Here is a 27,017-nt window from a genome sequence, read left to right as displayed (position 1 = left end):
AGAGAGAGAGAGAGAGAGAGAGAGAGAGAGAATCTGAAACAGGCTCTAGGCTCCAACCTGTCAGCACAGAGCCTGATGCAGGGTTTGAACCCACGAACCGTGAAATCATGACCTGAGCCAAAGTCAGACACTTAACTGACTGAGACACCCAGGTGCCCCAAAAGTTAATTTTTTAATAAAACTTGACTGTAGGGTTACTTTTTCCTATAAAAACACTCCGTTCTTGTGAAAGAAGCTTGAAATCATTTGCTTACATTATCTGTTTATGATGTAACATTTGACTAGCAGTGTTAATTTCATATAGTTAATTATTTGTATAAAATGTAGTTGGATAAAAAGTGAAAAGAGTTCTGGATGTTAGTTATCCAATGAAATTAAATCCTTGTGAGAGCAATTTAAAGCATGAAAAATTGAGAACTTCATCAAAGCTGAGGAACTCAAGATTCTGCAGTTTTATATAAAATTTGTAATTATTTGCTATTAGGTTTTAAAACTTAATTCACTAGAAATCTTTTTCTGTGTTTATATCTTAAAAAAAAAAAATCGCATATCTCTGTAAGGGCATAGGTTACTTCTAATGTTAGAGCATCAGAAGAATCCAAAATTGGGATAAAAGGAAAAAAACATAATGAGTAGCAGGTATTCAAGAAATAAGTCAGTTATTTGGTAGAACTATCTTTTATTGAACAATTTAGGAAAAGGCTAAAAATTAGTACCTGAAATATATTTCTTTACAAAAACAAGCTCTATATATTATTTCTACGTGAAGTTTTTTTTTTAATTGAGGTAAAATTTATATGGTAGTATCCCATTTTAAATATAAAATTTGGTAGTATTTAGTGTATTCACAATGTTGTATAACCACCAGTTCTAATTTCAAAATTTTTCATCACCCCATAAAAACACTCATAAGTAATCAATCACTTCCATTTCCTCCTCTTCATCCCCTGCTAACCTCTAATCTGCTTTCTGGCTCTATGAATTTGCCCATTATGAATATATCCTATAAAGGGATTCATATATGTCCTTTTGGGTTTTTTCACATAGCATGTACGTTCAAGGTTCGTCCAAGTTGCGGTATATTCATCAGTACTTTGTTCCTTTTAATAGCTGAATAATATTCAATTGTGTGGTATGTGATGTGTTTGTATGTGTGTATGTGTATCACAATTTGTTTATTCATCCGTAGATGTACATTTGGGTTTCTACCTTTGGCTATTAATAATGCTGCGATGAACATTTCTGTACATGTTTCTTTTTGAACATGTTTTCATTTCTTTTAGGTATATACCTAGGAGTAGAATTGTTGAATCATATGGTAATTCTAGATTTAACTTTTTGAGGAGCCTCCAGATTTCCATAGTAGCTATACCATTTTACATTCCCACAGCAATGTGCAAGAGTTTCTATGTCTCCAAATTGCCAATAGTGTATTTCCTTTTTTATTTTTTTAATTAAATTCATCCTACTGGGTGTTAAATGGTATCTCATTGTAGTTTTGATTTGCATTTCCTTAATGACCATTGATACTGAATATCTTTTCACATGCATGTTGTCCACTTGTATTATCTTCTTTAGAGAATATCTATTTAAATCCTTTGCTTATTTTTTTAATTGGATTGATTGTCTTCTTGTTGCAGGAGTTTTTCTGTATATGGATATTAAGTTCATATTTGATATACAAGTTGCAAATATTTTCTCCCATTCTGTGGATTGCCTTTTCATATTCTTGATAATGTTCTTTGATGCACAAAAGGTTTTAGTTTTTATGTAATATAATTTATTTTTTCTTTTGTTACTCTTTTGGTATCAGATCTAAGAATTCATTGCCAAATCTGAGGTTATGAAGCTTATAACTTCAGGACTTAAATTCAGGTCATTGGCCTGTTTTGAGTCAATTTTTGTACATGGAGTGAGGTAGAGGTTCAACTTAATTGTTTTGAATGTGGTTATCCATTTGTCTCAGCACCATTTATTGAAGACTATTTTTCACTGAATGGTTTTGGCACCCTTGTCAAAAATCAATTTGCCCTAGATGTTTGGGTTTATTTATGTATTCTCAATTCTATTATATTGGTTCATATATCTATTCTTATGCCAGTACTAGAATCTTTTGACTGTTGCAGCCTTGCAGTAAGTTTTGAAGTCAGGAAGTGTGAGTTCTCCTACCCGTTTTCCTTTTTCAATATCATTTAGGCTGTCTGAGATCCTTTGTAGTTCCATATTGGTTTTTCCATTTCTTGCCAAAAGGCCTTTAGAATTTTGATGAAGGCTGTATTAAATCTCTAGATCACTTTAAGATTGCCGTATTAACAATGTTAAGTGTATCAGTCCATGAACATGGGATGTCTTTCCATTTATTTTGGTTTTTAAAAATTTCTTTCAGCAATGTTTATAGTTTCCAGTTTCCATGCCCCACACCATCTTGATTAAATTTATTTCTGGTATTTTATTCTTTTTGATGCTACTGTAAATAGAATTATTTTCTTGATTTCTTTTTGTGTATTGTTTATTACTGGTGTAAAGAAACACAACTGATTTTTGTGTGTTGACCCCTACAACTGCTGAATTTCATTTATTACCTCTAGTGGTATTTGTGTATATTCTAGGAGGTTTTCTATATACAGACTCATGTTAACTGTGAACAGAGATAGTTTTATTTCTTCCTTTCCAATTTGGATATCATTTATTTAATTATTAGTATTATTATTAGTATTATTATTAGTATTATTATTATTTTTGCCAAAATGCTCTAGCTAGGATTTCCAGTACAGTGTTGACTAGCAGTGGGGAAAGCAGGCATCCTTGTTCTTTTCTTCGGAGATGTTTCAGTCTTTTACCATTGACTATGATGTTATCTCTAAGTGTTTCATAAATGCTTTTTATCATGTTAAGGAAATTCCTCTCTATTTGTAGTTTTCTGGGTATTTTTATCTTGAAATGGTGTTGAATTTTGTAAAATACTTTTTCTGTACCTATTGAGATGATCATGTGTTTTCCCCCCTTTAGTCTATTAATGTGATGTATTACATCAAATGATTTTCTTTCTTTCTTTTTTTTTTTAATTTATTTATTTTGGGCACCTGGGTGGCTCAGTCACTTAAGCATCTGACTTCAGCTCAGGTCATGATCTCACGGGTTTGTGAGTTCAAGTCCCATGTCAGGCTCTGCTAACAACTCAGAGCCTAGAGCCTGCTTCAGATTCCATGTCTCCCTCTCTGTCCCTCCCCTACTCTTGCTCTGTCTCTCTCTCTCAAAAGTAAATAAAAAATTTTTTTAAAATGTATTTATTTTGAGAAAGAATGGGGGAGGAGCAGAGAGAGAAAGAGAGAATCCCAAGCAGGCTCACATTATCAGCCTAGGGCCAGACACAGGGCTCGAACTCACCAACTAGGAGATCATGACTTGAGCCAAAGTCAGACACTCAACTGACTCAGCCACCCAGATGCCCCTCAAATGGTTTTCTTATATTGAACCACCCTTGCATTCCTGGGATAAATTTTACTTGGTCATGGTATATAATCCTTCTAATGTGCTTTTCAGTTTGGCTTCTTAATATTTTTTTTGAAGAGTTTTGCATCTATATTCATAAGGGATATTGGTCTGGAGTTTCCTCAGTGTCCATGCCTGACTTTGGTATCAGGGTAATGTTGATATGGGTTTTCATTTGTAAAATTCTTGGAATATAGGGGCTACATATATGCCTTATATTTCTCTCTAGATACACCACTCTGCAAAGTTGAGCCCATCATGGTATCATTCTATAGAAGTAAATTGGAGAAGCTAAATCAGTGTCAATTTACTATAATTTTCTAATATCAATTTCTCTTCAAATCTTTGAGAGTAAAGTTTGGGCTTAGGCTCTTACTGCAAAATGATTTAGAAATATATGAATTTGATTATTTTTTCTTTTTTGGGAGAATTACTTTAAAGCCTGTAATGCTTTACTGATGGGATCGTTTCCATTTTATTTTATTATTTTTTAATGTTTATTTTTAAGAGGGAGAGTGTGCATGTGCAAGCCGGCCGGGGGGCGGGGAGACACAGAATCAATCCAAAGCAGGCTCCTGGCTCTGAGCTGTCAGCACAGAGTCCAATATGGGGCTCCAACTCACAAATTGTGAGATCATGACCTGAGCCAAAGTTGGACGCTGAACCAACTGAGCTACTCAGGCACCTCAGGATCATTTACATTTTAAAAGCACTTGCCATATTTTGCAGAGATGATTTTTTTTTAAGTTTATTTATTTTGAGAGACAGAGCATGAGTGGGGGAGGGACAGAGGGGGAGAATCCCAAGCAGGCTCCATGCTGTCAGCACGCAGAGTCCCATGTGGGGCTCAGACTCACTAAACCATGAGATCATGACCTGAGCGAAATCAAGAGTCAGGGACTTAACCAACTGAACCACCCAGTCGACCCACAAAAATGATTTCTTTTGGAAGGAAGTCCTGTGTACCTGTGAGCACCTATACGGAAGTTAAAATTTCAAGGTGATCTGTTGAATGTTCGTAATTTGTCCTTCCCTTCCTCCAGTGGTTGTTGCTCATTGTTTGGGTTCTCCATACTCAATCCTGGGTCCCAATACTCAAATAATCTTTTAGGATTAGTACTTAATCCCAGAAAACAAAAATATTCAAGGCATTCCTATGGATTATGATGAGGAAAGGGGAAATTATATCAAAAAGAGATGAGCTATTAGTGAGTATTACTGTCAACTCTGTGCTCAGATTCATATGGAAAAGTATATAAAATATCAAAGATAAAAAATACAGAAATTGTTAAATCAGGAGGCATTTAGTTTATATGAGCTAGCTGAAGTGTACAATCCTGTGTCCCATATCAGTAAAGGTTTGTTTTCCTAAAAAGGAAATAGATGATGCTATTAAATAATGTAGTGGTTAAGATTCTAGATGCTAGAGTAAGACTAGCCCTATTCAGAACCTGGCACTACTTCTCTGATAATGTAACTGATAATACAACAATTCAAACTATTTAATCTCTCTAAACCTTGGTGCTTTGCCTATAAAACAGGGATCATTGGGGCGCCTGGGTGGCTCAGTCGGTTAAGCACCGACTTCAGCTCAGGTCACGATCTCGCGGTCTGTCAGTTCGAGCTCCGCATGGGGCTCTGGGCTGATGGCTCAGAGCCTGGAGCCTGCTTCCGGTTCTGTGTCTCCCTCTCTCTCTGCCCCTCCCTGTTCATGCTCTGTCTCTCTGTGTCAAAAATAAATAAACGTTAAAAAAAAAAAAAATTTAAAACAGGGATCATGACCATACCTACCTCATTCATTTGTAAGACAGTGTTAAGAAAAATAGTAAATTTTTAATAAAAGCTTTATTGTCTTTTCTTGTAGCTAAAAGCTATTGACAAAATAAGGCATCTGTTTATTAATGTGATTGAATGAAATGTTTGCTTTGAAAAATACATTGACCTAGTTGGGAAAAACTGCATAAGGTAAGTTGTGTGAACATTCATGTTTTTATATTTATTTGGTAATATAAAGAAGAATGTGTGCTTCTGTTATGCATTCATTTCTAAAAGACTGTAATTTAATTTCATATTACAAAAGTTATTTTCAGAAAGGGGAATATATGATGAATACTCATAATAATCTATAAAATTCCACTAAATATTTAGCTTTTTTTCAAATACTATTTTTCTCACCACATTTCATTTGCAGTAATAAGGAAACACTTCTTCAAGAGCCATTGTTGTCTTACTGATGCCCTCACGCTGATGTATCATTTATAAATAGAGATACTGAATCTTTAACGCTTTTTTCCTCCCTCAAAGAGGGTCTATACCAAGTAGAAAATGAAACAGGTTTACTGATGATTTTCTTATGTACTTATTCTCTGCACTGTTTCAGAAAGGATCTAACACTTGTATTATTTAGTCTGATTTTAATACCAATTAATTCAGTGAAAAAAGCCCTAATGAATTGTTGTTTTTTTTTTTAAACAATTCTACTTCTTCATGCATTTTTGTAGGAGGTCATACCATTAAAACACTGACTGATTTTTGTGTAGATTTCAAGGGGAACTGAATTCTGACTACTTCAAAATTGTTTGGTCCAGTCCAGTAACACTTACTGGATACTAAATAGAGAACAGATACTGTTCTGGGTGTGGTCCTCAGAAACAGATCAGGGACCTCCAAGTACATATTTCAATTAAATAATGTCACTTTTATTCACAAAATGATAGGTCTACTGCATGGTATGGTACTAAAGTTTTCCCCATAACAATACTTTGTATTACCCTCTAAACTTCCCCTCTTTGGCAGGCTTCCCATTTATAAATAAGTATTTTTTTTTGTAGTTATTAAACTTTGTTAGAATACAAGTTCCAAGAGGACAGGTCCATCTTATTTATTACTATATCCCCAGGTCTAAATAATAGCTGGTGCTTAGCAAACATTTAATACATTTTTATAGAATGAAGGACTTTCTGAAATTATCACTGATGGCCACTAGTCAATGCATACCTCCTGAGATATGGGGCATAGTCTGAAGCTGCCTCTATCAGAAAATATCTTTGAAGATTTACCTTTAACATTCATGTGACTTTAATCCATTACAAATTTCTTTTAATATATGTTATTCTCAAGAAAAATTGATACATCAGGGATAAACATCGTAATTTTGAGAATAGAGCTATATGTGTGACTGTGCAGCGTATGGGCTTTGGAATTAGAACTCTGTTCAAATTCTGCCTTGATTTTTAGCAATTATCTTAAGTTAGCATCTGAAAAATGGGTTTAAGAATACTTACCGTGAAGGTTTTGTTGTTTTTTGGGAGAGTGAAGTGAAAATGGACTTGAAATATTTGGCATACATAATAATATGTACTTAAATACTGGCTCCCTTTGTCTTTTTTGTTGTTGTTGTTTTTAAAGTAAACTCTATGCCCAACATGGGGCTGGAACTCAGGACCCTGGTCTACCAACCAAACCAGCCAGGTGCCCCAGTCCTTTTACCCTCTTACTAGAAAACTTGTAGATTCCTTTCTGAGAACTTCAGTTTATATCTGATTCTTTCCATTAAGTTTACATGGTCAGTAACTATCAACTAAGAGCCAAAAGTTCTTCACCTTTGAGCCAGGATTATGGCTATTGAACTATTCAAAAATTTTTCTACTGAGCCTACTGAACACCTCACAAATGAAAATTTTCTAGGCAAAATTTTTCTTTTCTTTCCTTTCCTTTTCTTTGTTTGTTTGCTTGTTTGTTCGTTTTTAAGTAGGCTTCACACCCAGCACAGAGCCCAAACTTACAACCCTGAGATTACTAGACCTGAAATGAGATCAAGAGTCAGATGCTTAACCAACTAAGCCACCCAGATGCCACTCTAACCAAAATTTTTAACCAGTACCAACAATCTCCACAGAGAAAATTCAAATTGAATTATTTTTTATTACTACTTATTTAACTCAAGTTTACTGTTTTAGACAAGTAAGAATGTATAGAATCTGTGCTTTATTGCACTGGATAGAAACTTGAAATGCAGTTATGTTGATATAGTGCAGTATGTGGGAAATGAAAGATGATGTTCTCTGGAATACACGAAGATTCTCAGTGATTGTTGCAAGGAATCACAAAAGAGATCTTTGGTCCAAAGAAGATATCTCTGAAAGAGAGTAGGACACGAGTTAAATTCAGCTGAAAACTGAGATATCTATTAATCTTTTCTGGATTAAAAATGGACAATGATTTCCAGGATTTCAGATATAACTATTCTTTTTAGGGAATAAACTACAAAGCGAATGAGTGGGAGGACTTGCCACAGAAGCAACAAAGACCAAGAAGGTAATGAATTCTCCTACTTTCCTCCCATTTGCCATTTATATTATGCTATCCTTTACCTGTAAAGAAAAGGAAAAATTAAATTATTTCAAAACCTTATGATCATACCAAAAATACTATTTTTCTGATATGAGTGCGGATGGGCCATGAAGTTTAAATCTACATATAAGAAATATAAGGTTAAAAAATTCTTAGAAAAGTCAAAAAACAAATTTCTAGGCTTTATAGGGAAAGGACAAATGTTAAACTATTCAATCCTACTGTTGTTGAAAAGGTCACAAAAGGTAAAGTATAAAAATGCATGGGATAATATAAAATTGTATTACAATGGCTCATTAGAAATATACTTCGTCTGTAAACTACAACATAAGTATAGTTTACTGTGCTGTGTCATATATTTGAAAGTTGCTAAGAGAATAAACCCTAAAAGTTCTCATCACAAGAGAAAAAATTTTTTCTTGAGGTGATGGATGTTAACTAAACTTATTATGATAATCATTATGTAATAGATGTCTATCAAGTTATTATGCTGTACACCTTAAACTTCTACAGTGCTATATGTCAATTATATTTCAATAAAAATGAAAAGAAAACAGGATGGCAAATTAAAATTTGTGTTGACAGTGGAAGGAAAAAGGAAATAAACTTAGCAAAGTAAATCTGTTGCGACTGGGGAAAAGGTAACTAAAATCAGATAGAAAGTACTTTTGTATGTCCAGACTTCTGTTCTCATCCATTAACACAGATGATGACAAAATTATATCATAAAATAAATACAAATACATTTCAGTTAATTGGCTTCAAGTCTTACAATTACAAAAAAGCGAAAATGGTATTTCAATATTAAATGGCATTTCATTTGTGTAGTCTGGGAAAAATTAAGTCATTTTAATGCATCAGTTAACTCAAGTTCTTGATATTTAGTACGAGTGATTCTCAAACTTTTAGCAGAATCACCTACAGGGCTTGTTAAGTCATAATTGCTATGCCTTATCTCCAGCATTCCTGATTCAGTAGGTCTGGTCTAAGGCTCAAGGATAGATATGCATTTTTAACAAGAACTAGGTGACATTGAAGCTGCTGTTCTGGGAACCACACATTAAGAACCAACTGCCTTGTTAAAAAAAAAAATATCTGTTCCAAATCAGAAGACCTGGATTTTAATGTCAGTACTGGTATTAACCAGTTGTGTGGGATAGTGCTGGTCATTTTACCTCTCTGCACCTTTTCTTGATAGGATGATTATATCTGCCCTTTCTACATCACAGGTTTTTTTTAGAAAAATGAAAATATGATGATATATGTTGTAAGTAATTTGAAAGAGCTAATTTCAGTATGAAATAGCCAAGATCATAGATTTGAGACTCTTTAGTAACCAAGAGGAAGACGATTTTAAGAACAAGAACCAAAAAAAAGTTATCTACCATTGTATTATGCTTAAAATGTGCCTACTTTCCAAATCAGTAGCTAGTTTTTATTTAGTTCATTTCTAGTTAACTTATATATAGAGCTAGAAACTTTTTCTTTGACCATTACCACTTTTCTGCCCAATTAATTGGTCCTGTTCAGTAGGATCTTTTATCTAAAGGCTTTTATTAGTTCACATTGATTTAAGATATCAACCTTGAAGTTGACCTTTGCTGGCATTTTTGTGTGTGTGTGTGTGTGGTAAAGTCAGGGAATTTAGAATTTAATGTATTGGAGTGTTATTTTCTGGATTTCATTTAGTTTTATTAAAATCTGCCAAACTCTGTTTTTTTAAATGAAAACATTCAGTTCCGTATACAATGGTGATGATTCTAGAAAAAACCTGAGATTTAATTAGGATTTTACTAAAGAAGGGTGATTAGTTTCAGCAAACACATTATAAAGTTTGTCTTAAAAAAAGTTGTTGTGCATACATTTCATAGCTATATACTTTGCAATTACATTTCCTTACTTTGGGCAGCAGAGCAATTCGCTGAAGTTGCAGTAACAGATCATCTCACATCCCTTCCCATCCCAGAAATGATCCTGGACATTTACATCCATCTTTGTCAGGTCAGCTACTCCCTCTGGAAGGTTGTGACAGTTGCGATCTTTGAGTATCTTTCTGTAGCAAGAAAGGCGATTTGCAGGCATGGCTTGGACTCCTAGCAGCAAAGTTAGGCCAACAGTGACAGCAAGAACTATCAATTTCATTTTGGCTCTTTGCCCTGAGATAGAAAAAAAGCAAAATGTGTCAGTATTTGTTTCTTTTAAAGATGGAATTCATCTGAACATGAAGTTCTGTAGCATTCTCATAAACACTTGGATAGAAAGATTGGTAGTTGATCTTTTCTACTCTTTTCTTTGTGTTTCTCAGTGTAATTTTATGACTACTGACAATAAAAATCCCATAGAATAATTGTTTAAAATCAAATGCCTGGGTTCCACAAAGAAACATTAAATAAGAAATGCTGGGGACTGGGAGAGGTGATAGTAAGAGCCAGAATCCGCAATTTTAAGTATTCAAAGTAATTTTTTGTTTTTGGTACATTCAGCAGAGAGAAACTGCTCTGTAAGGTGGTTAAACTCAAGTGAATTTCTAGGACAAATATCATCATCGAGTTTACTGGTTCTTGATTTGCATATTCTAACAACAACATTGTCCAAGAAGTTGGGTTCCAGCCTGCAGGAATAAAAAACCTATCTATTCTGAAATTGACAAATGATAGTCTACACATATATTTATTGCCAATTAAGTTTTTTAAATCCAGCAGAATTATTTGGGGGCTCATTTTTGTTGCAAATTTTTAGTAATATTGTGAAGTTTTATCCCACATAGATTACTTCATCTTCACCTTGGTTGAAAACAGAGGCTTGAATTCCCCCTAATAAACATTTAGCCTGTTCTTGAACACCTACCATGCTGGGGAGCTCATTATTGACTAAGTCAACATAAACTCCACTGGTGCAGTTCTAACATTTCCCTTACTGTAAAGTATTTTTCTGTAGCTCCTACCAAACCAGTCCCAGTTTGAGTTCTTGGGGTCATACCAAACAAGTGTAATTCCTCTTCCAGGAGATAATTCTTTAAATTCTTTAAATACGGTATTTGCATACAACTGTGGAATAGTCCTCATCTATTTAATCAGGCTTCTCTGGCTTTTCATGTTAGACATGAAAAGGTGAGGCTATTGTAGTAAAGGAAACTAGCAAAATAGTGGAGGAATCAGATCATAATCCACAGCCATTCAGATTTAATCTTGATGCCAAAGTATCTTTCCTACCATGAAGTATTCAAAGTTTATTTATTTTTGGGACAGAGAGAGACAGAGCATGAACGGGGGAGGGGCAGAGAGAGAGGGAGACACAGAATCGGAAACAGGCTCCAGGCTCCGAGCCATCAGCCCATAGCCTGACGCGGGGCTCGAACTCCCGGACCGCGAGATCGTGACCTGGCTGAAGTCGGACGCTTAACCGACTGCGCCACCCAGGCGCCCCTCCTACCATGAAGTATTAAAAATTGGGGAAGAGGGGAACCTGGATGGCTCAGTCATTTAAGCGTTGGACTCTTAATTTTGGCTCAGGTCATGATCTCGTGGCTCAGGGAATTGAGCCCTGTGTTGGGTTCTGTGCTGACAGCACAGACTCTCTCTCAAAATAAATAAATTGAGTCTCTTTCAAAATAAATACACAAACATTAAAAAAAGAGAGGAAGATATATATGTACATCGCACTTTGAAGGAAAACAATGTTGTTGAAAGGAAATTTTGTATGAAGTTTTCAATGATTAGATACATCTCAAAGGTGAATTAATTTAGGTAAGATTATGGATTTTACAGAAGGACAATTTTAGAGTAGTTTTTGGTTTATAATAAAATTGAAAGGAAGGTACAGATTTCCCATATACTCTCTGCCCTCACACATGCATAGTCTCCCAGATATCAACTTCACTCACCAGAATGGTACTTATTTTTTTCATTTGTTTTTAAATGTTTATTTATTTTTGAGAGACAGACAAAGCATGAGTTGGGGAAGGGCAGAGAAAGTGAGGAAGACAGAATCTGAAGCAGGCTCCAGGCTCTGAGCTGTCAGCACAGAGCCCCATGCAGGGCTCAAACTCACGAACCGTGAGATCATGACCTGAGCCAAAGTCGTACACTTAACCAGCTAAGCCATCCAGGTGCCCCCAGAATGTTACTTTTTTTCTTAAACCAATGATGAACCTACCTGGCACATCACAATCTCCCCAAATCCATACTTTAACTTAAGGTTCATGCTTGGTGTTGTACATTCTATGGTTTGGACAAATGTATAATGACATTTCTCTATCATTATAATATCATACAGAGTATTTTCACAGCCCTAAAAGTCTTCTGTGATATACGTATACATCTCTCCCTCCTTAACCCATGGCAGCTATTGGTGTTTTTTATTGTCTTTATAGTTTTACCTTTTCCAGAATGTCATATAGTTGCAATCATACCATATGTAGCCTTTACAGATTGGCTTCTTTCACTTAGTAAAATGCATTTAAGTTTCCTCTATATCTTTTCATTTCATGACAGCTCATTTCTTTTAGTACTAAATGATATTCTATTGTCTGGATGTACCACAGTTTATCCATTTACCTACTCAAGGACATTGGTTATTTCCAGTTTTTGGCAATTATGAATAAAACTGCTGTAAATATCTATGGGCCAGTTCAACTCCTGTGGATAAATACCAAAGTGCACAATTGCAGGTTATATGATAAGAATATGTTTAGTTTTACAAGAAACTGCTAAACTGTATTCCAAAGTGACTGTACCATTTTGCATAGCCACCAGCAACATTTGAGAATTCCTGTTGTTCCATACCCTCACGAGTATTTGGTGTTGTCAGTGTTCTGGATTTTGAACATTCTAATAGGTGTGTAGGGGTATCTTATTGTTGTTTTAATTTGTATTTCCTTGATGACATATGATGTGGAGCATCTTTTCATACATACATCATACATTTACCATCTGTATATCTTCTTTGGTGAGGTGTCTGTTAAGGTCCTTGACCTTTTCTTTTCTTTTTTCTTTTTTTTTTTTTTTGAGAGAGAGCACACAAGCAAGGGAGAGGGGCAGAAGGAGAGAGAGAGAGGGAGGGAGAGAATCTTAAGCAGGCTCCACACTCAGCACAGAGCCCAATGTGGGGCTTGTTCCCATGACCCTAGGATCATGAACTGAGCCAGGATCATGACCTGAGCTGAAATCAAAAGTATGACACTCAACCAACTGAGCCACCCAGGCACCCCATTTGGCCTATTATTTAATCATTGGTTGTTTTCCTATTGTTGAGTTTTAATAAATTTTTGTACATGCTAGATAGCAGTCCTTTATCAGATGTGTCTTTTACAAATATTCTCTCCTAGCCTGTGGCTTGTTGTCTAATTCTCTTGACATTTTCTTTCACAGAGAAATTTTAACTGATATATAGTTTAATTTATTAATTATTTCTTTTGTGAATCATATCTTTGATGTTGTCTCTAAAAAGACATCACCATATCCAGGGTCATGTAGGTTTTTTTCCTGTGTTAATCTTCTTGGAGGTTTATAGATGTGAATTTTCCTTTTAGGTCTATAATCCATTTTGAGTTAAGTTTTGCGAAGGATGTAGAGTCTGTAGATTCATTTTTTTGCATGTGGATGTGCAGTTGTTCCAGCACCATTTGGGAAGACACTCTCTTTGCCCATTGTATTGCCTTTGTTCCTTTGTCAAGGATCTGTTGACTATACTTTTGGGATTCCTTTTCTGAGCTCTACTCTGTTCCGTTAATCTATTTGTCTATTTTTTTTTTATCAGTATCACACTGTTCTGATTACTGTGGTTTTATAGTAAATCTTAAAATCAAGTAGCATCAGTTCTCCAGCTTTGTTCTTCTCCTTCAATATTGTGTTGACTATTCTGGGTCTTTTGCCTCTCCATATAAACTTTAGAATCATTTTGTCAGTATCCACAAAATGACTTTTGGGGATTTTGATTGGGATTGCATTGAATCTGTAGAACAAGATGGGAAGAATTAACATCTTGACTATATTGCATCTTTCTATCCATGAATATGGAATATCTCTCCATTTAATGCTTTGATTTTATTCAACAGAGTTTTACAGTTTTTCTCATGTAGATCTTGTATATGTTTTGTTAGATTTATACCTAAGTAGTTTATCTTGGGGGCACTAATATAAATGGTATTGTGTTTTTAGTTTAAAATTCCACTTATTCATTGTTAGTATGTTGGAAGGCAATTAATGCTTGAATATTAACTTTATATCCTACAACTTTGCTTTAATTACTTACAAGTGCTGGAAATTTTTGTTGTTGTTGTTGTTGTTGATTCTTTTGGATTTTCTGCATAGATAATCATGTCATCTGCAAAGATAGTATTATGTCTTCTTTCCTACTTTATATACCTTTTATTTCCTTTACTTGCCTTATTACATTAGCAAGGACTTTCAGTATGATAGAGTGGTGAGGGCATGTTCTTGCTTTGTTCCTGATCTTAGGAAAGATTTGAGTTTCTCACCATTAAGGATGTTAGCTGTAGGTTTTTTGTAGATAGTCTTTCTCAAATTGAAAAAGTTCCCCTCTATTTCTCGTTTACTGAGAGATTTTATTATGAATGGGTATTAGGTTTCCTGATATGATTTTTCTGCATCTACTGATACGATAATGTGATTTTTCTTTTTTAGCCAACTGATATGATGGATTACATTAATTGATTTTCAAATGTTGAGCCAGCCTTGCATACATCAATCACACTTGATTGTACCATATCATTCTTTTTATTCTTGTTTGGATTCAATTTGCTAATATTTTTGCATCCATGTTCATGAGAAATATTGGTATAGCTTTCTTGTTTGGATTCAATTTGCTAATATTTTTGCATCCATGTTCATGAGAAATATTGGTATAGCTTTCTTCTCCTGTAATGTCTTTTTCTGGTCTTGGCATTATAGAATGAGTTAGAAAATATTCCCTCTGCTTCTATCCTTTGAAAGAGATTGTAGAGGATTGGTATAATTTCTTCCTCAAATGTTTCATAAAATTTACCAGGGAAATCATTTGCGTCTGATGCTTTCTGTGTGCAGAGATTATTAATTATTAATTAATTAATAATTAAATAATTATTGATATTAATTATTATTAATTTCTCTCATAGATATATGTCTATTCAGATTGTCTATATCTGTGTGAACTGTGCCTTGTAAGAAGTTGGTTCACTCATCTAGCTTAACAGATTTATGGGCATAGAGTTGTTCATAGTATTGCTTTATTATCCTTTCAATTTCCATGGGATCTGTAGTGATGTTCCTTCTTTCATTTCTGATGTTAGTAGTTTGTGTACTCTTTCTTTTCTTAGTTTGCTTGGCTAGAGGCTTGTTGATTTTTTAAATCTTTTTAAAGAACGAACTTTTGGTTTCATTGATTTTCTCTATTGATTTCCTGTTTTTAATTTCATTGATTTCTGCTCTAATTGTTTGTTATTAAAGTATTGATTTTTATTTTCTTTTTATTGTGAAAAACTTCAAGTATATACAAAAGTAGAGATAACAATTTAATGAACCTCCATATACTTATCTGCTAACTTCAATTATTGTCACCCCATCGCCTCTCTTACTTCCACCTATACCTCCACTTTTTTTCTCCCTCAGTTTTGGGTACTTTGAAGCAAATTCTAGGCATCTCATCTTATCTACAAATATTTCAGTATATTTCACTAAAGGTAAGGACTTTTTGAAAACATAACACAATATTCTTTATCACCAAAAATATTTAATAATTTCTTCATATCATCCAATTGTTTGATATCAAATATCATAAGTCATTGTTTAAATTTTTCCACTTCTCCTAATTTCCTCCTTTTATTTTTTTATTGAAGTATAGTCAATATATTATGTTTCAAGTTTATAACATAGTGTTTCAGCAGTTATGTACATTATGAAATGCTCACCATGATAAATGTAGTTACCATCTGTCATTATACAAAGTTATTACCATATTGTTGACTATATTCCCTATACTGTAATTTTTATCCCTGTGACTTATTTATTTTATAACTGAGAATGGGTTCACAGAGGTAGAACAAATAACCCTAAAATTTATATGGAACCAGAAAAGACCCTGAATAGCCAAAGCAATCTTGAAAAAGAAAACCAAAGCAGGAGGCATCACAATCCCAGACTTCAAACTATACTACAAAGCTGTAACCATCAAGACAGTATGGTACTGGCACAAGAACAGACACTCTGATCAATGGAACAGAATAGAGAACCTAGAAATGGACCCACAAACGTATAGCCAACTAATCTTTGACAAAGCAGGAAAGAATATCCAATGGAATAAAGACAGTCTCTTCAGCAAGTGGTGCTGGGAAAACTGGACAGTGACATGCAGAAGAATGAACCTGGACCACTTTCTTACACCATACACAAAAATAAACTCAAAATGGATGAAAAACTTCAATGTAAGACATGAAGCCATCAAAATCCTTGAGGAGAAAGCAGGCAAAAACCTCTTTGATCTTGGCCGCAGCAACTTCTTACTCAACACGTCTCGGGAGGCAAGGGAAACAAAAGCAAAAATGAACTACTGGGACCTCATCAAAATAAAAAGCTTCTGCACAGCGAAGGAAACAATCAGCAAAACTAAAAGGCAACCAACAGAATGGGAGAAGATATTTGCAAATGACATATCAGATAAAGGGTTAGTATCCAAAACTATAAAGAACTTCTCAAACTCAATACCCAAAAAACATAATCCAGTGAAGAAATGGGCAAAAGACATGAATAGACACTTCTCCAAAGAAGACACCCAGATGGCCATCTGACACATGAGAAAATGCTCAACATCACTCATCATCAGGGAAATACAAATCAAAGCCACAATGAGATACCACCTTACCCCTGTCAGAATGGCTAACATGAACAACTCAGGCAACAACAGATGTTGGCGAGGATGCAGAGAAAGAGGATCTCTTTTGCATTGTTGGTGGGAATGCAAGCTGGTGCAGCCACTCTGGAAAACAGTATGGAAGTTCCTCAAAAAACTAAAAATAGAACTACCCTACAATCCAGCAATTGCACTACTAGGCATTTATCCACGGGATACAGGTGTGCTGTTTTGAAAGGACACCTGCACCCCCATGTTTATAGCGGCACTATCAACAATAGCCAAAGTATGGAAAGAGCCCAAATGTCCATCGATGGATGAATGGATAAAGAAGATGTGAGATATATATCTATATATAGATATATAGATATAGATATATAGATATAGATATAGATATATGTTTATTATATATATGTATATATGTTTATACACACAATGGAGTATTACTTGGCAATCAAAAAGGATGAAATCTTGCCATTTGCAACTACGTGGATGGAACTGGAGGGTACTATGCTAAGTGAAATTAGTCAGAGAAAGACAAAAATCATATGAATTCACTCATATGAGGACTTTGAGAGACAAAACAGATGAACACAAGGAAGGAAACAAAAATAATATAAAAACAGGGAGGGAGACAAAACAGAAGAGACTTATAAATATGGAGAACAAACTAAGGGTTACTGGAGGGGTTGTGGGAAGGGGGGATGGGCTAAATGGGTAAGGGGCACTAAGGAATCTACTCCTGAAATCATTGTTGCTCTATATGCTAACTAATTTGGATGTAAATTTAAAAAAATAAAAAATAAAATTAAAAAAATGTGGAAAGTTAAAAAAATAAATTAAAAAAAATAACTGAGAATGGGTACCTCTTAATCTCTTCCACCTATTTTGCCTATTCTCCAACCCCTCTCCTTGGACAACCACTAGTTCTCTATATTTATGAATCTTGTTTCTCTTTTTTGTTTTTATTTTTGTTTTTGTTTGTTAGATTCCACATATAAGTGAAGTCATGGCATTTTATGTTTCTCTGACTTATTTCACTTGTTTTCTCTTTCTTTTAGTTCAAAATATTCTAAAATTTCTCTTGCAATTTCTTTTTAACACCAATATGTTATTTAGAATTATGTTAATCTCCACCTATTTTGGCATTTTCCAGTTCTCTTTCTGTTACTGATTTTTAGTTTAATTCCATTATGATCTGAGAGAAGACACTGTACAATTTGTGTTCTTTTCCATTTATTAAGTTGTGTTTTATGGCCCAGATCTCTGGGCTCTTTTATGATCTCTGTCTTGGTGAATGTCCCATGTGATTGTGAGAAGAATGTCTATTTTGCTATTATTGGGTGAAGTAGTCTATAGATGTCAATTATATTCAGTCCATTGGTGGTGGTGTTGAGTTCTGTTGTGTCCTTAGTGATTTTCTGCCTGCTGGATCTATCCATTTCTGTGGGATATTTAAATATATGATAAATAGTAGATTCATCTCTTTATCCTCACAATCCTATCAGTTTTTACCTAGTGAAGTTTGATGCTCTTTTGTTAAGCACATACCCATTAAGAATTGCTATGTCTTACCAGAGCATTCACCCCTTTATTATTATGTAATATCCTACTTTATTCCTGATAACCGTCTTTTGGTATCTACTCTGTCTCAAATAAATATAGCTACTCCTGCTTTCTTCAGTTAGTGTTAGTATGGTGTATTTTTCTCCATCCATTTACTTTTTATCTATATATGTCTTTATTTTTTTTAAGATTTTGAGTAATCTCTACACTCAACATGGGACTTGAACTCACTACCCCAAGACCAAGAGTCACATGTTTCTCCAACTGAGCCAGCCAGGCACCCTTTTATGTGTCTTTATACTTGAAGTAGGTATCTTATAGAAAACATACAGTTGGGTCTTGTTTGTTTGTTTGTTTGTTTTTTCTTCTTTATAACATCATTCTCAATTCTTTACTAAAACTTATAATAACTACCACAACAAGATACCACAGTTTGGATATAATATCCAAATGGCTTTGGATAAGCCACAGTTTCTGGCTTAAACAACAGAAATTTAGTTCTCACTGTTCTAGAAGCTGGAAGTCAAAGATCCCAGCAGATTTGTCCTCTCTCATTGGCTACCAGCTGGCCTCTTTCTCAACGTGTCTTCACATTGCTTTTCTCCTGTGCATACGTGGAGAGAGAAAGAAGTGTCTGGTGTTTCTTCCTTTTCTTCAGTCCTATCAGATTAAGACCCTGCCCTTAAGACCTCATTTAATCTTAATTACCTCCTAAAAGACCTTATCTCTAAATACAGTTACATTGGAAGTTAGAACGTCAACATACGAATTTGGAGGGGGACACAATTTAGTCTATAGCATAGTCTATACCTATGGTATAGGTATTAGTCTATAGCATAGACTATAGCATAGACTATAGCATAGCATAGACTATAGCATAGCATAGACTATAGCATAGTCTATAGCATAAACTAATACCTATACCAATAGGAAAGGTACTTAAGAAGAACAAACCTTAATGTGGATGATCCATAAAATCTACCAGTCAACAATAGTCAACCAGCATGACGAATGATGAGAATTTTGTTGGGTAATCTATTTTTAAATTTGTGATACCATCAATCCTACTTTAGAGCAAGAGCTTCTACATGATTTTTAATTTATTTGTTAAACCAACCAACTAATCAAAAGCAAAGATGAAACAAAACCAACCTCCCTCTTAAATATTACTGAATTTTTCAGTATGACTTGAATTTTATCACTAAAACAAATAAAAACAATTGTAATCTGATCATGCTTTTATTCAAACATCATTGCTGCCTTCAGAGATCCTTTTATGATTTGACCCAGAAGAGGATTGTATTTAAAGATGTTAGAATGGCACAGGTATAAACATAAATAATTAAAATGGGAAAAAAGATATAGATATGAGCAATCATTTTATTTTTCTTAACCAAAATTCAGCTCAGAGAAGTGGAAGATAACAATTTGAATTTAGAATAATTGAATCTAAACATTTCATGAACTTGAGGAAATGTTCATAAAATGGGGAATATTAAAATAAAATTATCCTGAATGTATAGTTTTCAAGTATAAATAACAAAGCACAAAAAATGGTAAATATGTATATACATATACAATGGGATATTATTCAGCCATAAAAAAGAATGAAATCTTGCCATCTTCAACAACATGAACAGAGCTAGAGAGAATAATGCCAAGTGAAATAAGTCAGTCAGAGAAAGACAAACCCCATATGATCTCACTCATATTTAGAATTTAAGAAAAAAAACAAATGAGCAAAGGAAAAAAAGAGAGAGAGAAACCAAGAAACAGACTCCCAACTACAGTAAACAAACTGATAGTTATAAGAAGGGAGGTAGGTGGAGAGATGGGTGAAATAGAAAATGTGGATTAAAGAGTACACTTATCTCAATGGAAAAAAATAATTTAAAAATGCTTTTAAATTATAAAGCATTATATACAAAATTTAACATTGGGTCATGTTTTTTAATCCACTCTGATGATCTGTCTTTTAATTGGTACATTTAGACCATTGACATCCAAAGTGATTATTGATATATTTGGGCATATATCTACCATATTTGTTTTTGTTTTCTATTTGTTGCCCTTGTTAAATGTTCCTATTTTCTCTTTGACCTTTTTTCTGCCTTCTTTTGTGGTTAATTAAAACCACAAAATGATTCCATTTTCTCTCCTGTCTTAGCTCGTCATTTATACCTTTCTTATTTTACTTTTTTTTGAGTGGTTGCCCTGAAGATTGAAATATACATTTGCAACTAATCTGTGTCCCCTTTTAAAAAAGACTATACCACTTCATGAGCAGTGTGAGTACTCTATAATAACAAATTATCTTAGTTCCTTTCTTCATTCCTTGTATCATAACTGTCATTTGTTTCACTTACATATAAGCATAATAAGTATATATGATATATACATAAACATGCATAATTGAATACATTATTGCTATTATTTTGAATACACTGTTACTTGTTTGATCAATTAAGAACAAGAAGAATAAGTTTTTCTTTTGTTTACTTATTCTTTATTTCATGCTCTTCCTTTCTTTATGTAGATCTGAGTTTCTGACCTACATTATTTTCTTTCTCTCAAAAGAACTTATTTTAGCATCCATCCATGCTAGTTGCAAATGGTAAGATTTCATTCTTTTTGATTGCTGAGTAATACTCCATTGTATATATATACCACATCTTCTTTATCCATTCATCCATCGATGGACATTTGGGCTCTTTCCATACCTTGGCTATTGTTGATAGTGCTGCTATAAACATGGGGGTGCATGTGTCCCTTCGAAACAGCACACCTGTATCCCATGGATAAATGCCTAGTAGTGCGATTGCTGGGTCATAGGGTAGTTGTTTTTTTTGTTTGTTTGTTTTTGTTTTTGTTTTTGTTTTCTGAGGAACTTCCATACTGTTTTCCAGAGTGGCTGCACCAGCTTGCATTCCCATAGCTGGTAATCTTTGATTGGATGTCAGACAGTTTAAATTTTGCCTTGTTGGGTACTGGATATTTTTGTATTCTTACAAATATTCTTGTGCTTTGTTATGGGATATAACTAAGTTCCTTGGAAACAGTTTAATTCTCTCAGGGCTTGCTTTTATGATTTGTTAGGTGGTTCTAACTCAGTCAAAGGTTAATTATTCCTCACTATTGAAGCCATTTCTTCCTGAGTATCCTATCCAATGGTCAATGAGTTACAAGTTTTTTCAATCTGTCTGCAAGTATGCCTGGCTTTTTGTGAGTGTCATAAACTCTGTTGTCTAATTCTTTCCGATTTTTCCCCCTGACCATGGATAGTTTCCTCATTTGCACACACATATCAGTGTTCTGAACTCTTCAGTGGGGCCCTCTGCAGACATCCAGCATTCTCTATGTATCTTTCTTCTCTCCAGTACTCTTTCTGTAAATTGTGACTGCTTTGGTCTCTCTGACTCTCTGATCCATTTCTCAATTCAGGTAGTCTGTTGGATTCTGTGTTCCCTCTCCTTTTATTTTTTCAGCCTGGAAATTCCTTTAAGGGAATAGACTGGGGGAAATTATACCTTATTTGTTTCCCATCTCTTATAGGAAGATGTCCTTCCCTGCTTTAAATCCAGTATTTTGACAGAGGTTGTTTCATATGTTTTTTCTGGGGTTGTTGTTGTTGTATCAGAAAAGTGAGTAAATCTGGTTCTTGTTACTCTATCTTGGGTAGAAGCAAAGCTTTCCATATTACTCTTAAATACTATTTGCAGCTATTTCAGGAGGCATATGAAAGACACATACCCAAATCTTACAGATTCTAAAAATGAGCTATATGGTATTTTGATAATTTTAATCCTTAAGCCAAATTCTCAGAACGTTGTTTCTCCCTTCTACAACCTTTCCCAATTTGAATTAATGGTTGCTCTGACTCTCATCTGTTGGATAGGGTAAGTAGCTATTGGGTCCCAAATTACAACAAATAAGACCCATTATTGTTTGCACAAGGAGCCATTCAGGTTGCGCTTCCTACTTCTGGAATGATGCTTGTATATTTTGTTCTAGATTATTTAGGATGCTGAAAAGTAGCCTGGAATCATTCTTTTATCTTCAGGCTCAAATCTTCATATACTGCTTCAGGTGACTTAGAAATCCTCTACCCAAGGGGCGCCTGGGTGGCCCAGTTGGTTTAATGTCTGACTTTGGCTCAGGTCATGATCTTACGATTTGTGAGTTCAAGCCCCACGTCTGGCTCCATGCTGACAGTGCAGGGCCTATTTGTGTTTCTCTCTCTCTCTCCCTTTCTCTCTTCCCCTCCTTCACTTTTCTCTCTCTCTCTCTCAAAATAAATAAATTTTTAAAAAGTTAGAAAGGATCGGGACACCTGGGTGGCTCAGTTGGTTGGGCGTCCGACTTCAGCTCAGGTCATGATCTCACAGCTCGTGAGTTCGAGCCCCGCGTCGGGCTCTGTGCCAACAACTCAGAGCCTGGAGCCTGCTTCAGATTCTATGTCTCCCTCTCTCTCTGCCCCTCCCCTGCTCATGCTCTGTCTCTCTCTGTCTCAAAAATAAATAAAAACATCAAAAAAATATATAAAAAAATAAAGGATCACTAACAATTATTTTGGGGGCAACTGGGTGGCTCAGTCAGTTAAGGATCCAGCCCCAACTCAGGTCATGATCTCACATTTAGTAAGTTCAAGCTCTACATCAGGCTCTCTGCTGTCAGCACAGAGCCTACTTTGGATCCTCTGTCTCCCTCTGTCTCTGCCTATCCCCTGCACATGTAAGTGTGCATGTGCTCTCTCTCAAAAATAAAAATAAACAAACAAAAGAATTCCTCTGCCCACACCAAAGTCCAAGCTGCAAGGGTATCCAGGAGAAGAGAAGCCAATATTGGGAAAGCGAGGGAGTCAAAGAATAGCACTCATGTAGGACTCACTGATACAGTAATTAAGTAATTATGTAAGAGAGAGGAAAACAGGAGCAAGCTGGTTTAATTTGGTTCAATGTAACAGACATTTTTTTGGTGCTTCCTTTATGCCAGGCACTGTCCTAAGTACCAGCAGTACAGAAGAATTCAGAAAATATTAACTAAACCTATCCTCTTCCAATGACTCCAATTCCTTCAATTAAAGCTAAAGTTATTGCAATGGACTCCATATGCAATCTGGCTCTGGTATCTTTATGAAATTATCTACTCTTCCCCCTTGGTGTTCCTGTTCTAGCTAATCCTCAAATTGCTAGACACCTTATTGCCTTAGGGCCTTTGCACTGGTTAATTCCTCTGCTTTAAAAGCTCTTTCAGGGGCATCTGGGTGTCTCAGTTGGTTAAGCATCGACTCTTGGTTTCAGCTCAGGTTGTGATCTCATGATTTGTGAGATTGAGCCCCACATCTGACTCTGCACTGACAGCATGGAGCCTACTTAGGATTCTCTCTCTCTCTCTCTCTCTCTCTCTCTCTCTCTCTCTCTCTCTCTCCTGTTCCCTGCTTGCATGTTATGTTTCTCAAAATAAATTAATTAATTAAAAAAAAATAGTAAAGCTCTTCCAACAAATTAATGGCATGTCTAACTACTCACTCTCTTCAAGTTTTTGTTCACTCTGCTCCTTAGTAAAATCTATTCTGTTTAAAACTGTATCTCCCCTCACATATTCTCAATCTGCCTTAATTGCTCTACTTTTTTGTGGAATTTGTGAACTTCTAAATTGTTAAAAATATTATATCTACCAGAACTTGAATGTAAGCTCCAGGAAGGCAGGGTTTTGTCTGACTTTAAAATGCACTTCTCTATTTCTGTTTTATTTTTCTTTTTTATCAAAACTATCATTTATTCCAATCAGCTCATACCTGACTTAAAATATATATTTATAGGGGCGCCTGGGTGGCGCAGTCGGTTAAGCGTCCGACTTCAGCCAGGTCACGATCTCGCGGTCCATGAGTTCGAGCCCCGCGTCAGGCTCTGGGCTGCTGGCTCAGAGCCTGGAGCCTGTTTCCGATTCTGTGTCTCCCTCTCTCTCTGCCCCTCCCCCGTTCATGCTCTATCTCTCTCTGTCCCAAAAATAAATAAACGTTGAAAAAAAAAATTAAAAAAAAATATATATATATATTTATATGTGTGTGTACTTTTATTAGAAGATTCAACAATAACAACAAAGATCACTTCCCTTTTTTCTAGCCTTTCCTACCAAATTACTCTCTATCAAAAAATTACGTGTAGGGAGAGAGGTGGAGGGAGAGTTATAAATTCTTTGTAACTTTTTTGCCAATTGTGTTTGAAGAATTTTCTATTTTATTAGTCAATAGCATTTTTCATATAGCTTTGGTCTCCCTAGGGTTTGTTTTGTTTTGTTTACTATGCAATCATGTTCTTATTTTCAGTGATCTAGCTTAATTTTGTCTAATCCTTGTGGCTTTTGGAAAAAGTTGTGCATTTATTAAACTTGGGTTCTGATTACCCTTTATATATTTCATGCATGTAGGTGTAGTTTGTTCCTGAGTTCATTTCATGACTGTTAACTGCTTAAGCTTTCTTTCCATTAGATAGTTCTAATTATAGCCAGAAACCTGATTGCAAATATTTTTTTAAATACTTAGTAAAAAAGTAATAATACTCAGTGTAAAATGTGGAAAATAAAGAGAAGAAAAGGTAGAATAAAATTCAACTAGTGTCCATGTTGAGATAAGTGTTGTTAGCATTTTGGTGTCTTTCTTTTTGGTATGCATAAATGAAGGTATTAAGAAGGAGAAATTGAGATGACCAGGGACAGAACACTGGGAAACTAACATTTGTGGACTGGATAGAAGAAAAGTCAGAGAAAGATCTTATAAACCAGTGAAGAAGTTTGAGAAAGAAGTACAGGGTCATAAGATAATGAGAAAAGGTGAAAAGGATAAGTGAGTAAAAAGCTGAGGGCAAACTCATCACAAAGATTGGTATTAACTGAGATATGTTCCTCAGAGTATCTCCACTACACCCTGCTGCATAAAAGCAGATGAATTCAAAATCCATATACCACCATTCCCATTCCTTGAACTCTTTTACACGCCTGTGTCTCTGATCAGATACATGATATTGCCACTCAGATGATATTTAATACTGTTAAAATATAAAGTTGTCAGGTAAAATACAGGATAATCAGTTGAATTTGAATTTCAGATAAGTAATAAATAATTTCTAATATAAATATGTCCTAAATATCACATAGTTTCCTTCTCTTGAGTTAATTTTGATAATTTATAGTTTGTTAGAAAATAGCTCATCTGACCCACTTAAAAATATTGCAATAAATATAGAGTATTTCCTTATAATTAAATACAAATCCTTCTTCCTCCATTAGGATTTTTATCCATGCTGCCTCTCTGCAAGGAATGCTCTTTACTTGCCTGGCTTATTCTTGACTTTCAGGTCTCCATTGAAATATCATTTCTTTAAAGGCTTTCTCTGACCATCCAATCTAAAGTAGTTTCAACTTGATTCTGTCACAGTGCCCTCTTCGCTTTCCTAATAATATTTATCACAATTTAAAGTATATACTTATGAGCTTACTCATTTTATGTCTATCATTTCCATAAGACAGAAACTCCATGAAAGCAGTCTGTTTTGTTCACCATCACATACCCAGTGACTAATACAATAATATGTGGTCCATATATGTAGTAATACATGAATTAGTCTCTGAAAACACTTTCTTTTTTTTATCCTAAGGAAGATCCTGCAGTGGTTCCATGGTATCTAAAAGGTGGTGAGCTTCTTGGGATTAATCCTGATGCTTTCCTTCCACTTTCCCTCCACATCTACCATTCACCACTGCTCAGTGAATAGAAAGTCAGACCAGTTATCTCTTCAATCCTATATGTGTATTTGCCTTGTTGTTCCCTCTCACCTCTTCCCTTTCTTTTAATTTCTGACCAAACCATCTATTAAGTACAAACCTTAAACTCATCTCTTTTAAGAAGACTTTCCTGATCCAGCCCATATCACTCTAGTAGCTCCCTTGTTCTATGTGCCTATAGCAGTCATGTGTAACCCATTCTTTTAAGAACTGTGAATTTTACTAAATAATGCCCACTAATGATAGAGAATATGGCTTCAGTTGGAAATGGGAAATTCACTGAAAGGCATTTGGCCATTGAGTAAATTGGTCACTCTGTGTATTTACCTAGAACCAGGAAGGAAGAGATGGAAACATCATAAAGGGCCTTATAGAACATGATGAAGAGCTTGGATTTTATTGACTATATTAGGAAACCATTGGAAGATTTTTTTTTAAGTTTTATTTGTTTTGAGAGAGAGAGAGAGAGCGCACATGAGCAGGGGATCGGCAGAGAGAGAGGGAGAGAGAGAGAATCCCAAGCAGGCTCCATGCTGTCAGCATGGATGCAGGGTCCAATCCCATGAACTGTGAGATCATGACCTGAGCCAAATTCAAGAGTCAGACACTTAACTGACTGAGCCACCCAGGTGCCCCACCTCTGGAAGACTTTGATAGAATAGTCACATGATCTGATAATGTCTTAGATAATCCTTGATTGCTCTGTGAAGATGTGTTGTGGTGAGATAAAATTGGAAGAAGAAAAAGGCTATTGGTGAAAGTTGATGGAAGATATGGGGCAAGAGGGAAAAAATCAAGGATATCTGTTAGGTTTTTGACCTGAGTGGTATTAACATTTGTTGAACTGAGGCAGAATTGGGTGGGGTCAATCTGGGGGAAATTTAAGAGCAAATTTTCAGACAAGTCAAGTTTGAGATGCCTACTAGACATCCAAGTGAAGAGGTTGAGTAGGCAGTTGAGTATGTGTCTGAAGGTTAGGG

At 35.1% G+C, this 27,017-nt stretch overlaps 1 protein-coding gene across 2 annotated transcripts in view; it reads right to left on the bottom strand.

The window, feature by feature from the left end:
* Positions 1 to 7,396: 7,396 nt before the first annotated feature.
* Positions 7,397 to 27,017, bottom strand: part of SCRG1 (stimulator of chondrogenesis 1) — a 31,794-nt gene continuing 12,173 nt past the window's right edge. For both annotated transcript variants that reach the window (XM_047854812.1, XM_047854811.1), the window contains 2 exons: positions 9,746 to 10,001; positions 7,397 to 7,630 (listed from right to left, as the gene is read on the bottom strand). In XM_047854812.1, coding sequence (XP_047710768.1) covers positions 7,576 to 7,630; positions 9,746 to 9,987 — 297 coding nt within the window. In that variant the 5' untranslated portion in view covers positions 9,988 to 10,001 and the 3' untranslated portion in view covers positions 7,397 to 7,575. The remainder of the gene's footprint in view (positions 7,631 to 9,745; positions 10,002 to 27,017) is intronic.

Source organism: Prionailurus viverrinus, chromosome B1, assembly GCF_022837055.1.
Source record: "Prionailurus viverrinus isolate Anna chromosome B1, UM_Priviv_1.0, whole genome shotgun sequence".
Taxonomy (NCBI): Eukaryota; Metazoa; Chordata; class Mammalia; order Carnivora; family Felidae; genus Prionailurus; species Prionailurus viverrinus.
The sequence above is the reverse complement of the archived record's forward strand: the minus strand, read 5'-3'. Positions and strand labels throughout refer to the sequence as shown.